The sequence below is a fragment of the Musa acuminata genome, chromosome BXJ1-11 (genome assembly GCF_036884655.1).
Source record: "Musa acuminata AAA Group cultivar baxijiao chromosome BXJ1-11, Cavendish_Baxijiao_AAA, whole genome shotgun sequence".
Lineage (NCBI taxonomy): Eukaryota > Viridiplantae > Streptophyta > Magnoliopsida > Zingiberales > Musaceae > Musa > Musa acuminata.
The window spans coordinates 29,956,284-29,970,000 of NC_088337.1; the positions used below are offsets into that span (position 1 = coordinate 29,956,284).

The following is a 13,717-nucleotide window of genomic DNA, read 5'->3' on the forward strand; positions in this document are numbered from 1 at the left end:
TGACCAATCATTATCCACCACATAAGTGTTCACATGGAAACTATCGAAAATATTCATGTCACTTTCCATCAAAGTTATCTATCTTTCTTATTGTTCATATGGATAAAACAGACATTAGAGCGGTTATAGATTGTGTCAGCCCAAGTATAAAATTTTATCTTCGACGCTACACTAGAAAGCTCTTTTTCTTTTAGAAAAAACTCATACCTACTAAAAAAATATTAGTCACTAACATGAACATCGAAAGGATAAGATCAAAAATGTGCCTTCGGATTTAGATCACGTCGGGTAAACTCCGATATCGATGATAATTTCCCCCAATAATTGATTTTTGTTGAGTTTTGAATTAATTTACCTTAATTAGAATAAATAGAGTATAGAAGCGTATTTAAAAATATTATAATTGATATTATAAATATTATACACGAGGGATTTATAGCATGGTATAGGTGTTTAACATATTTACTCTGGTATTTTATGAATTATGATAAATAAGAGATGTGCTTTGAAATATTAAAAAACTAAAAAAAATAAGTTTGTTTTAGAAAAAAGGCACGCTATATATTAAAATGAAAAATATAATTTTTGTCGACGTCAATCAACCAAGATTTGGGCATCAGGATGAAAAGCATACCTAAATTATCACCCATTCGTGAACACACCATCGTCCTCCAAAGCAACGAAAGCGACTATCGAGGAAATGCATGGTGAGTCCCACGCATGATGAAGATGATGAGAAGTCGATAAAAAGCGGAAAGCAACGAGACTTCCCACCCCGTACGCCCATGATTAGACTCTCGGTCATTGTTCCCAACAGTGGGGGACTGTTGATCGTCAACGCCCACTATATCGGCGAGAAGAACACGGTCGAGCGGGCGAGATGACGAAGGGGCGGATGCCACTTCGAGCTAGCTGAGATGACGGAGGAACGAGGCCGGCAGAATGATCACCTCCCCATGTGCCCTTGTCATCATCTGGCTCAACCCTGAACTCTCCCTCGAGCTTACGGTGGCGTGGCGTTGCCGAGCGATAAGTGCCATGGTCGCGGCCGCTGTACTCCTTTTCCACTACGGGGAACCAGTGGCCACCTTATCTGGAGATGGTAGGTCCAGGTGCTGCAGACAGAGACCAAAGCAAAGGACGTCCCTAGTTTTGATAAGATTTCTTCGGTGTTAATTGATTCAAGACTCTCTCTCTATTATTCTTTCTCTCTCTGCTATGATCAGGATTACCCTGTGTTACAGATGAACTGTAAAAAGCAGGAGACACCTTGTGCTTTGGAAATGTTTATCGGACTTGGCTATCTTCGGAAGGAAGAAAAAGGAAGCAAGAAAGAAAGAAATGGGGTTGGAATCTGCAGTCCTGTGGCAATTACACCATCATATTCTCCATGTTTATATTGCTTTTGTTGCAGGCAAAAAGAAGAGAGTCACCAAATGGTTGGGACATTGTGAAACAGTGGACTTGGTTTGCACTCCATGTTCTTGGACCTTGGTGGTTGGATGGCATGAATGGACGACACGGACTGTCGACAAATCGACATACGTGAACTATTTGGATCTGATCCCAACATGATATCTCAAATGTGTCTAAAGACCTCGTAGCGTCCTTTCAGGAGCAGTGATGGTGGACGCCCATGTTATCGTATCTACCTAATGGCATCTCGACCCAGGGAAAACTCCAGTCGCATGATTGACACGCACCCACTTTGCCAGCCAAATATGGATGAAGATGCACCAGCGTGCTATATGATTAACTGCAGCTATTCACTGCTGTTACAAAGAATGATAATGATAGCTTGACCAACAAAGCATGGCATCATGGTTGCACCAATGATCACAAAAAAATGAGGTAGGGATGCAGGAAGGACATGCCATGGTCTGTGAAGCTGTGACATTTATTGATCATTTACAGTGAATCTCGGCAGCTGTCTGCATGTTCTTCCCCAGCTTGCATTGCATCGCATTGCTGGTCCACTGAACTAAGCAGTCAAAATCAACTGAACTGGAGACCTAATCAACCTTATTAGTACAGAGAAGAAGGCTTAAATGTTTGTAGGTTGGAATTTGTTCAAATGATTTACGGTCAATGTGAGATTCGCACAGCTTGCTGACTTTGAAAAGTTCAACCTTCGTTGCATTGTGAGATGAGGAGAGTACAGTTTCCACTGGACTTATGGTTGGGAAAAAACATGAAGGATTCCTGTGAGTTTGCAGTAGGGTAATATACTCCATGGTTGATTAGCTACCGGGATCTCTCTCGGTTCTTGTGGTCTTTTACCAACTCTCCCACAGCTGGAGAATCTAAAGACCGAGCTTTGGGGCATCTTCTGGTGCTTCAGGTTTCCCTTCTTGTCTTGTCTGTTTTGAATTGATGTTCACATCCAGTGAGGGCCACATCGTGAGTGGAAGATCCACCATTGGAAGATAAGGCCTTGAAAGATGTTGACTACACTTCTGAGGTCGCATATTGTGCACCAACCAATTCTTGCATACCAAATTACCTCTTTCTTTTGTTATGTCATAAATGGAGTGAACGAAGCGACTTTAAGGAGTCCGGTTGGCATACAGATTTCTGCATCTATAGACGGAATGTTCCAAAGGAGAGATTTCCAAGTTGATGTTCATTCAAATCTATTTCTTGTTTCTGGTGATGAGATATGGAGTATCCTTTCTCCTGTGGTTGTGTCTATCTTATCATGGGCACGAATATTATCTGTATATGCCTTCCAAATCTGGAGTCTTTGATGCACAAGCTTTTGCATCAAGTATGAAGGTGAGAAGGACCGGTGCTCCTTATGTCTTCTATTCTGGCTTCCTGTTAACATCAAACAGCAACCATCACTGGTTAAATTTAACATAAGAGATCAAAGGAATACAAGTTGGTAACAGATTGAACAACAAAAATTTCTCATAGAAAAACCTAATGATATATGACTATAATATCTGAACATTTTAGCCTATAGTTGGCTTATGATTTCACACTGGCATCCCTTCTACTTGTTGCATCAAACAAAGGACAAATTAGAGGCTAGAGAAAACTGCTGGAAGCTTGTCAAAAACTCACCCATGGTTTTGATGACAGCGCACACATTCGACTATCCAAAAAGGTTTTAAAGAGAATGAGTTACAGCAAATGCAAGAATCTGTTAACTGAGATGATATGTATAATACTATGCAGAATCAGCTCAAGTAACTGAAAGCTCTATGTTACAGAATTTAAGCCTAAAATTTTGAACTCGAAATCCAGAAATGCAAATTTGACACTTTAGAAAAGTATTAGCACCTTCTACCGATGGTTTAAGGCCTTGGTTGAGCGCCTACTTCTAACAGGAACCACCCAATTTTCCTCACTGGTCCTGTGAGACCTCTTCTTCCCAAGCTCATACTTTATGGCATAGAGATCCTCACAGATTTCATGCCTCGAAAGAGAGATGATCCCTGGCAATATATCCTTCTGGAAATCCCGCATTCCCCTACCTAGCTTAAACTTGCATACGTCCTTCCTAGTCTCATTGTCAATTTGTTTGGCGCAGGTTGAAATTCCATTATCTCTTATCTCCTCTAGATTCAGTGTTCCCATCTCAAAAGAATCAGAAGACTGAGGCTGATCATTGCCTTCTTCACAATAAAATTCCATCCGCCCATTGTTAGTCAATTGATCCACCGAACACAATGGCTTCTCTGAAGAAATAGATGCAAGTGTCTCAGCTGCCTTGATAATTACATGATCTACCTCTACTAAAGCAAGCTGCTGTTCCGATATTTGTCCATCCTGTATGCAGATACAGTCAGAGCCATTAACATCTGAAACCTGTTGGCTGCAAATCCTTTCGGGCATCACTGAGTCTATGTGTGTAGTTGCAGAGTTCTCTGATTTGGAGATAACTGCATGATCTACTACACTTTTTTCCTTTGAGGCCCATTCACTGTTTCCAGCTAACTGATTGGGCTTAAACCCAATAGGAGACTCCTTAAGTTCAATTTGTTGACATTCATCTGGAACTATGGCATGACTTGATACCGTATCCTCTTCACTCCCATCAATATTTGTCTCTTTCTCTGCCACATCTCCAGCAGCTTCTGGTGGCAGATCGGTGGTACTCCCAGCTGATGCATGCAAGCAGTTGTGTTCCCTATACTTACTGGAAATTAAAATATTCTTTTTCGAATCACCATGTACAACAAGATTAGGTGGGCTGATAAATGAGTCAATATTTTCCATTCCAGGTTCATGTAAGCCTGCAAGTACTGTCCTATTTGTACTGTCCTGGGCTCCCCCATTGTAGGCACTCGAAAATCTTTCCAACAAATTTTTGTAACATGCTTCGGGGATTCTGATGCCTGATCTGCAATCTTCATTATTAACAATGCACTCTTTGTAGTTCCAAATATTCTCTATGGCATTATTATTCTGTTCAGAAGCTTGTACTGAAGAAGGATAGGAATCTATATGTTCATGAGGCAATGAGTCAGCACTCTTTTCCCTTGAATTTTCTGAACCAGGGGATACAACAGCAAGCTGATCGGTGACAGTGGATTCTTTTGCACTCCCATCTTTTTGTTCAGATTTGATGCTTGATACTCTCAAATCATCTCCATGGTGGACAATTGATGAACTTGTTGATGGAGAATGAAGTGTTTCTACAGTATTTGAAAAAAAAGTATTAGATTCATCATCTTGAGCTATGTTCAGGTCAATGTGTGTAAGTTTGTATTCTGGTTGTTTCTTCTTGGTGGGAAAATTGGGAGATACAGAGCCTCCATTTTCTTCTAATCCTGAACAAGTTCCAGCAAATATTAAGACATTGAGTAAAAACCAAAATAGTGACAGTTAGTGAAGCAAAGTAGCTTTCACAGTTGGCTAGAAGATGAAAATCCTGCTGGATGCCTATCTCGATAAGCCTGGCATTAAACGGCAATTATAACAAGTTGTCAACATTCAGAAAAATAAAGGAAAAGAAGCATCCTAGATATTTCTTAAAAGAATGTTATCAGAACTAGGCTGGATAACTCCAGGTAAAATTTGTTATGAGAAACATGATTTTTCTTTTTTTTCAAGGCAAAATGCTATCTTCAATCTTCAAGTAAATGGTGGTCAGTCACACACTGAAACCAAGACTAACAAAACCAACCATAAAGACCAATTCTCAATCGATATAAATTCATACTGTCTGACCAAAATAAGTTTAACAGTCCATTCTTTATGAAGTTATCAGAAATAAAACACTCAAGGATCGTCAATAAAACTAACAGTATGAATCTTTAAATCACAGCTATAGACAGAAATTTTAAATTATTATCTTAATCTAAATACGTAGATTTAAGAAAACCTCAGTGTAAGCAAAACAGATAAAAAACTAATTAACGTTCCAATTTGACCACAATATAGAAAAGCTTCTAGAAGACAAATTTTAGTCCAGTGACATCCAAAAAGAAAACGAAAAGATGAATGGGTATTGAATATGTAATATTATTATACAAAACACATCACTAAAGTCTCTGTCGAGACATCCATATTGATAAGTATATTGTTACACTTACACAAGTGATAGGTCTCAGGTTCAATTCCACGTATAAGTATCATGTACATTATTTGATTTAATGAAAATTTCTTCTAATTAAAGAAAAAAGACTGCTAAAATTATATTCAAAAGTTCATTTAACAAGGCCAAATAAAACATCTACTCGGTTTTAAACAATTGCAGGTAAATAGACGTTTCTTATCCTCTGCTAACCATAATAAACATCAAAAATAGTAGTGTGATCAACAACGAACTGGGGAAAAGGGAGAAAAGGAAGAGGAAAGAAAATTTGTGGGAAACAGAAAGGCTATTTCATTAATTAGAAACTTATTCTTCCAGACTTGCTTCATATATTGATAGGAGTTATGAAGATGATAGTTAGTCCTGTCATCTAAAAATTCTCAACAATTAATAAGAGTTTCAAAATATGATTCCTTACAGCAAAATAACTAGATTAAATTGTACCATAGTCTTATAGGATATACAAAATTGATTTGACTCATAACATAGACTTTTGTTGGCCTACTGAACCAGTCACTGAAAATAAAGGTGACCTCCTCAAATTAGCCAAGCAACACTAGGGGCTGAGAAAGATCTTATAAAGGATCCTCCATGACCTAAATTGATCTAACCACATGCTTTTTGACTCTATTGATATCGGCATTGATGATATATGTAGGGATCCCAATCAGCATCTCAATTGATAGGCATAATAACAATGATATTATGTCAAATAAGCAATCCTTCAACAAACTGAAATATCATGTGAAAGAGGCAAATTGACGACCCTTTCCATATCTGTTGGATGGTTTGCAAACAAATCATTGACCAACAACTGGATTGGTTAGATATGCATAAAATGCACAAGATCAAACTTGTCCCTGAATGTTTCAGGCATTCATATTTCTTCTTTCCAATAAACAAAAGAATATAACAACAATAACAAAATTATAAGTCCCAATTATTTAGGATCGATTATATGGATCTTTTACCATTAAAAAATAAAAGAATAAAATATTAAATAATAAGCAGACTTATAAGACCCAATTATCTCGGATCGACTACATGAACTTTTACTGTCAAAAAATAAATGAAAGAAACATTAAATAATAAGCAGACTTGTAATGTTTTATCTATACATTTGAGAGTTTGGCTAGTTTAAGAAGTGCAATGCAAGAAGTGTTTCATTCTATTCGTGAGAAAAAAAAATAGATATATTTCTATTTCGATGAGGTACTTAAGTATCAATTTCATTATAAAAACTCACCAGCATCTGGGTGGATAAAGTCAAGTTCTTGCCATCTTTCAGTCTGATGCACAGTATGGGAACACTTGGCTGTCGTCCTATGGCCAGATTTGTTCTGCATTTTGATTACCGAACAAAGGTCAGAAAAAGCAGCAACTCAAAGATGACTGATATCCAGCATAATCTGCAAGTGCTTCGAAGCCAGAAGAGCAATTGACCTTAACCTCTGTAGCACTGAAGTCGACCTTCACATGCCCTGCACCAAACAACACATTGATCAAAACATGGACCGGAGTACTTTTGCTAAGGCATTTGTGACATCTTTGGTGGAATCCTTGATAAACTCACCTGCAGGAAGTTGAAGATCGAAGTTCCTCCTATCGTTGGCATGCAATTCAAATGAAGTGTTCTGCATCCCCATCGATTTCGCCTGCGGATTGGTATCGAAGTATTAGAATCGGAAGATCTCCATGATTCACCCACCAATATCCCAACCCAAGGTTTTGGAACAAGCCCTAGACGGGCGCATCTTACCGTGGAGCAGCCATGTCGCACACTGCCGGATTTTACCTCCTCCACCGGTCCCTTGCGTTCTTTCTGTGCCTCGAGAGACGATACGCGATCAGATCGTCTCCAGCGAACATCATTCATCAAATTCTTCTGCGTCCAATACAGGCGATGGAGCTCTCGCACCTACAAATCGGGAAGCCCAAACACCCCCTCGTGCTTTCAAGAAACCAAGAACAGAGCGAGAAAGGATTCATAGAAGCACAGAAAAGGGGAAACAAGAACCTGGTGCTTGAATAAGATCTCGTGCTGAATCATCGCTCGCTTCAGTTCCTCCTTCACGTGGTCCTCGTAGTCCGGTGGCGGCAAGTGGTTTAGGTCCAAAACTCCTCTCGTCGACGCCATCGTCGTCGTAGTCGTCGTCGTCATCACAGATACAAGCACTTCTTCACATCTCAAGAATCTCTTGTCAAAGACCCTAAGCTACCGTCGTGGAAGGAACAGAACAAAGCGACGAACCACGGAAGCGAGGGAGGAAGAAGAGTCTTCGATCTCCCATGAATGGAGGCATACAAAGAGAGGAGAGCGAGCGGCCGAAATCTAACTTTCGGCGCTCCTCTCTGCCGTTGCCGCCTGTGCCGTTGCTTTTGTTTCCCTTCCTTCCCCTTTCCTCCTTGATCCGCACCGTCGTCAGCTACTGCTCATGTTGTGATTACTGTCAAAGGAAACACCATCAAAAAGGAAAACATAAAGAGAGCTTTTGTCTTCCTCCTCCTCCTCCTCCTTCTGCTCCTGCAGTTACTCTACCTGGAAAAAGAGACAGGAGACGTTCATGTGCCGCGCGTTGGTTGCCGATTCTGCCCTTGCTCGAGCACCACGACTCCGGCTGCCTCTATCATCCGCGCTCCGCTTCCTCTCTCGCGGGGATCGCGACCGCAATCGGGATCGACTCCTGCTGTCACCGATCTCGAGGCGGAACGAGGAGCAGCCCAGCCTATCGCATCCCCGACACAAGCCTTCCTGGAACGAAAAAAGGATGAAGTGGCTGTGAATCAAGATTCACAGCAGCGCGACATGGTCGATCAAAGAAGGCGCATGTCATTGGTCTGTTGACAGAGACAGTAACAGGGGGGAGTCGACGACGTGATCGATGGGCATTCACAAGGTAAAACAAACACCATTCATCTGTCGATGGAGACGGACGGTCGAGAGATATTTACCTACTGACATCATCGAGAACGAACTGCACATCCCACCACCAACTATCGTTTGAAGTGCATGATGCCCGTCTGTTGTTTGTGGAATTTACCGGATCCAAAGAATCAACAGTAGCACATTTGTTGCTTGCTAGGACCAGTAGTTTGGCTATTCTCGCCAATTAGCATGTTCCAAGGATGACAGACTTACGGTTCGGCTCAAAGGACCACGTCGACTTCCTAATTCTCACTCTGTAGCAAGACAGGACACCACACTATATGGCCGAACGAGACAGCATCGCCCCATACATCAGGCGGTACGGCGGCTGCTGTGCTATGAACAGAGAGACGGGCGACGTCGATTTCGACCTGCGGAAGATGGACGTGGCTTGATGGAATCGTGAGAAACGTGGGTGAAGGAGCGAACGGTGATCGTGGAGCTCCAGCGGTTGGATGCCACTCGTTTCGGTCGGCGTTAAACGCGCGAGCCTCGTGGACGTGGCGCGCGCCACACAGTGGCACTCCGTACGGATTAGGACACGAGTTTGGGTGAGATCTCTCGTATATGAGCGCTTGCCCTTTTTCGTAATTGCATTCTACCTCATTATTTTACCTTTGATCGGAGCGGAGACGGGAAGAGTGAGACCATCTCATGTCACGTCACCGTGGTATGACATGTCGCAGCGCGATCTATATCAGGCACGGCGACTGTTTGATTGATTGCCCATGAGAGGGCGGAATCAGATGTGCGGGGACGTGGGACTCGGATCATTCCAATTCGACACCTACTCCGTCATGTTTCTGCTGCTCCTCTGCAGCAGGCTGTGCTACCATTGGGCGGTCGGTGTCAGGTCAGTGGTCCCTTCATGTAGCATCTTTATCGTGGAAGTTGACGTTATCTACTCCTAGCACAGGCGCACTACGCCAACTCTCTCTTCATGTTAATATATTGTCGTATTATTTTGTTGTATGGTGTGTCGCATATGAGTATCTTGTTATCATACTCGAGACTCAAAGAATGATACTCTTTGTTATATTATCTGATCTAATATCATGAAAGCTTCTCGGGTGGATATAAGGAATATAGATCATTTGTGTTAGTGATAATCTTTAAAAGAAAAAATTAAAGATGATATGATTATAAAAGTGATATATTCCAGTTCAACCAGAGGTGCAAAAAACAATTGTCAATGAGACTCCAAATCCAAAAACTCTTATATTTTCGTTCCATTGTCCAAGAATTATTATAAAAAATAGAAAGAAAAAATAATTCTATCATAAGCCGACTCCCAAAATAATAATGCAAAGCGATAATTAAAGAGAAAGTGAAAAGAAAAATCATTATTCAGGTGACAAACTGAATAAAGTTCATGATGTCCGTAAAAGAATGACATACATATTTAGTAGACTAATCAATCTAACACCATCAAGTAATTGATAAGGTCCGCATTAACTATCTCTCCCAACGACCACAAATTATCCAGGTGGATCCAAAGAGATATCTTTGGCTGTTTATTATGCATTGACTCCCCAACTAAGAGGCTATGACAAGACCATATTTAATCTAATATTAATTAACGAGTTGGACAGATAATACTTAATAAGGGCTCAAAATGACTCCACTCGGGTATAATGATCAATGCTTCAAGAACATTAATCGTCTGTAGAAATTATATGTCAGGATCACCTTCATGCTCTCCAAGTTTAGTCTGTCATTCCTAATTGTTCATAATGATATTGATAATGATCCTTTACACCATAGTTGAGGGGTCAGCATAGCTTGGTTCGATCCCAGATGTACAAGATCATCCACGTTGGTACTCAGGCGGTGGGAGTCGTCGTCCAATAGGGTCGGGCTTGGGCTTTGGCTTCAAGATCTAGAGACTCTCCTTTGGCTGACCGCCTTCTTCTCTATCGTATGTCGCTATACATAGGTAGGGGTCAGGAAGGAGACTCCTGACTTCAACCCCTTAGAATATTTTGTTAGAACTGGATGGAAAATGGGTCAAGAATTGATCCCTTGTCGTCGACCCCGCGATAGGTTTTTATCCTTTAGCTCGGTGACCAACCATACCTGTCATATTTATGGTTGTCGACCCATCAGTCAGCGGGCTTACTCCTAGAGCAGATGTTAGGCGTCCTCAATGCCATGACATCGAAAAGCGACGTCGCACTCGATGTCGTCTCGACCTTTACGGGACGACGTTGTACTCGATCGACGTCGTCTCGATCTTTGCGAGACAGTACTGTACTTGGTTGGCTTCATCTTGACCTTTGTGGGATAGCGCTATACTTGGTTGGCACCGTCCTGACCTTTGCGGGATGGCACTGTGCTTGGGCGATGTCATCCCGACCTTTGCGGGATGGCACTATTCTCGGGCGACGTCGTCCCGCAACACTATCCCGACCTTTGCAAGATGACACTGTGCTCGAGCGACATCATCCCGACTTTTGCAGGATGATGTTGTACCCGATCGGTGCCGTGGGGTGTGTACCCGATTGTAAACAGTGGTTGAAGGGTATATTACTAAAATGTGCCCTATCAGATGTGTGTGGAGACGTCATCGTAGAGCTTTACTCATCCAAATGTTTGCCTACTTGTTCCTGCAGATTACTAACTATGTTGAACAGATGTCAAGTTAGAGCTTCAAACAGTGTCAGCCGATGCTCATTCTAATTTATCCCCATGCATTTTACTCCCAGTCAAACCTTGGATTCCAATTTGACCAAAGCAGTGCACATATTGGTAATGGGCAACACGAACTATTCCTGCAACAGATGCTCATCTTGAAGCTCCACCTCCTCCTTCTGACCCTCTCTGCTTGCTTGAAACAGCTCCTCAATCTGCTCCAAGGACTTCCCTTTGGTCTCCGGAACGCAGTAGTAGACGAATGCCACGGAGAGAGCAGATATGGCGGAGAAGATGAAGAAGGTTCCTGCGACCGTGATGGCACGGGACACGGACAGGAAGGACATGGCGACCAAGCCGCTGCTCACCCTGTTCCCCACTGCACCCAGGGCCGAGGCCTGAGCTCGCAGTCTCAGTGGGAAGATCTCGGTACTCAGCACCCAGCAGATGGGACCGATCCCCACCGAGAAGAAGGCCACATTCCCGCAGACCGCAACGATGGCCAGCCCGATCCCTGCTGCCGGTGAGATCAGCCCCGTCCCATGGTGATTCAAGGAGAGAGCGACGCCTAACAGGAACAAGCACAGCGTCATCCCCATGGTGCTGGCGTACAGCAGCGGCTTCCTTCCCACTCTGTCGATCAAGAAAATGGCAACCAGGATGAAGCAGGTCTTGGTGACCCCGACCGCGATGGTTGCAGCAAGCAGCTCGCTGTCGGACTTGATCCCGGCGTCGCGGAATATGGTCGGGCTGTAGTAGACGGTGGCGTCGATGCCGGTGATCTGTTGGAAGCACTGGATGCCGCAGCCAACGGTCAGCATGCGGCGCAATGAAGGCGAAGGGCTCAGGAGCTCCTTCCACACAGCTTTCTCCTCCCACTTGATGGCGGTGGCAGCCCCAGCCGCCTTCTCTATCTCCGCCAGTCGCCGCTCCACCTCCCCCTCGTCCTCGATTATCTTCGAGAGCACTGATCTCGCCTCCTCCGCCCTCTTCTGCATCATCAACCATCTCGGGGATTCTGGGATCACGAACAGCGCGAACCCGATGAAGACAGACGGAAGTATGCCGACGCCGAGCATGATCCTCCAGTTGACGTGTTCCGAGAAGCCGGAGAAGGCGTAGTTAGAGATGTAGCCGAGAAGAATCCCAAGATTTATGAAGATCTCCGGGAAGGAGGTGAGGGATCCCCTGGCAGCGGCGGGAGATATCTCTGCGATGTAGACGGGCGCGATCATGACGCCGAAGCCTATCCCGACGCCAGCGAGGAGTCTTCCCATCATCAGCACTGGGAAAGAAGGAGCGAGCGCCATTATAGCGGCGCCAATCTGGAAGATGATTGCGGCGAGAGCCATGGTCCACTTTCTGCCCACGGCATCCGACGTTCTTCCGCCTGCTAGGCTACCCAGCAGCGAGATGATGCTCAGACATCCCACTAGAACTTCTTCTTCGACCTCCGTGATGTGAAGATCTTTTTGGATGAAGAGGATAGCTCCGCTCATGACGCCCACATCTGCAAGATGCAAGCAAGAAGCGTCACCGGAAGAAATCGAGCTAACGTTTCAGGACCCAAATCCAAGTACTGTTACATACTAAAGTGACAGCAAATATGGCATAATAAGAAGAATTATGATCGAATTTAGCAATCGAAAAAGAGATTAAAGAACAATGAAACTGTTCTATCCATCAAGCAAAATAGATGCAGCAGGAAGAGGGATGACCGAGAAAGTACGACCAAAAAGATTGAAGTCTCCCTGTTGACCAACTAGACTCGTAAATTTCAAGTCAAACCAACCTTGACTTCGTCTTGGCTGGAAATGTGGCAACGAACAACGATGTGGATGGAGAGAAAAAGATGCGATCTGTTTCGGACAGCAATAAAACCATATAACAATGATAATGGTAATGAATGGAAATGAGGATGCCACCATAGCCAAGAAGAACGGAATTAAGGGAGGCGAAGAAGGCGCAGGTGCGGACGTAAGTCTTGCCATGGCTCTCCGGACTATTCCTCCTCCTCCCGGCGAACGCTTCGTCATCCTCTCCCTCCTCGGCGACATCCACGCTGTGGTACTTGACCTTGCTATCGACCTTGCCGTTGCCAATAGCACGAGGACTGCTGACGCCCATCATCTCCACCACTCTCTGCGAGAGATCTCACAGCCGATGACCTCAGGAGGAGGAGGAGAGAGAGAAAGAGATGGAGTTGCTCCAGATCTAATAGAGGGAGGGGGAGCTGTAAAGCTGGCTTCTCCGATTATAAAAGAACGACTTGCGATTTCTTTATCGTGGATCGGTATGGGAGGACGGGAAGCGTGCAAGTGGGCTCTCTTGGGAGTTGGAGAAGTCGTCCATGGATGGGATCAGAACAGGACAAGAGAAGGAAGGAACGAACAAAGAAGGACCGGGAGACCACCACCTCCGGCAACTTCGGAACACCAGAAGTCGAGATTCTCGCCCATTCAATCGGGCCCCACATGTTCGCTACGGGGGACCCGCACCGGGGTGTCGCCAGCGTCCCACCTGCGCATTAAAAGAAGGGAATATGAAAACACATCGAAATATGTGATTTGATTGTTTATATTAATTCTATAATTTACATTAATTCCAATTCTAAA

At 43.6% G+C, this 13,717-nt stretch overlaps 2 protein-coding genes across 10 annotated transcripts; both read right to left on the bottom strand.

The window, feature by feature from the left end:
* Positions 1-1,876: 1,876 nt before the first annotated feature.
* Positions 1,877-8,666, bottom strand: LOC103972015 (uncharacterized). 6 transcript variants are annotated; one of them, XM_065090742.1, is made up of 9 exons: positions 8,498-8,666; positions 8,085-8,297; positions 7,563-7,992; positions 7,305-7,463; positions 7,119-7,200; positions 6,989-7,026; positions 6,792-6,885; positions 3,286-4,778; positions 1,877-2,817 (listed from the first exon to the last, which is right to left on the bottom strand). In XM_065090742.1, the coding sequence occupies exons 3-8, from the start codon at positions 7,704-7,706 to the stop codon at positions 3,289-3,291; spliced, it is 2,007 nt and encodes a 668-aa protein (XP_064946814.1). In that variant the 5' UTR covers positions 7,707-7,992; positions 8,085-8,297; positions 8,498-8,666; the 3' UTR covers positions 1,877-2,817; positions 3,286-3,288. The 6 variants fall into 6 exon arrangements, with proteins under 6 accessions (XP_064946814.1, XP_018675609.2, XP_064946815.1 ...); XM_018820064.2 differs by lacking the exon at positions 8,498-8,666 and having other exon boundaries at positions 7,563-7,974; positions 8,085-8,438; XM_065090743.1 differs by lacking the exon at positions 8,498-8,666 and having other exon boundaries at positions 3,286-4,643; positions 6,995-7,026; positions 8,085-8,438.
* Positions 8,667-11,052: 2,386 nt separating this feature from the next.
* Positions 11,053-13,352, bottom strand: LOC135584547 (probable polyol transporter 4). 4 transcript variants are annotated; one of them, XM_065090745.1, is made up of 3 exons: positions 13,080-13,352; positions 12,895-12,961; positions 11,053-12,612 (listed from the first exon to the last, which is right to left on the bottom strand). In XM_065090745.1, the coding sequence occupies exons 1-3, from the start codon at positions 13,230-13,232 to the stop codon at positions 11,237-11,239; spliced, it is 1,596 nt and encodes a 531-aa protein (XP_064946817.1). In that variant the 5' UTR covers positions 13,233-13,352; the 3' UTR covers positions 11,053-11,236. The 4 variants fall into 4 exon arrangements, with proteins under 4 accessions (XP_064946817.1, XP_064946818.1, XP_064946816.1 ...); XM_065090746.1 differs by lacking the exon at positions 12,895-12,961 and having other exon boundaries at positions 13,028-13,347; XM_065090744.1 differs by having other exon boundaries at positions 12,895-13,307.
* Positions 13,353-13,717: the final 365 nt, after the last annotated feature.

Bases quoted from the DNA above. Each gene is read 5' to 3' on its own strand.
- LOC103972015 (XM_065090742.1), bottom strand. From the start codon at position 7,706: ATGACGACGACGACTACGACGACGATGGCGTCGACGAGAGGAGTTTTG. The intron at 7,464-7,562 runs GTTCTTGTTTCC...CCCGATTTGTAG, and splicing joins AGATCTTATTCAAGCACCAG to GTGCGAGAGCTCCATCGCCT. The intron at 4,779-6,791 runs GTGAGTTTTTAT...GAACTTGTTCAG, and splicing joins CTTTATCCACCCAGATGCTG to GATTAGAAGAAAATGGAGGC.
- LOC135584547 (XM_065090744.1), bottom strand. From the start codon at position 13,159: ATGTCGCCGAGGAGGGAGAGGATGACGAAGCGTTCGCCGGGAGGAGGA. The intron at 12,613-12,894 runs GTTGGTTTGACT...TGCATCTTGCAG, and splicing joins CCAGCCAAGACGAAGTCAAG to ATGTGGGCGTCATGAGCGGA.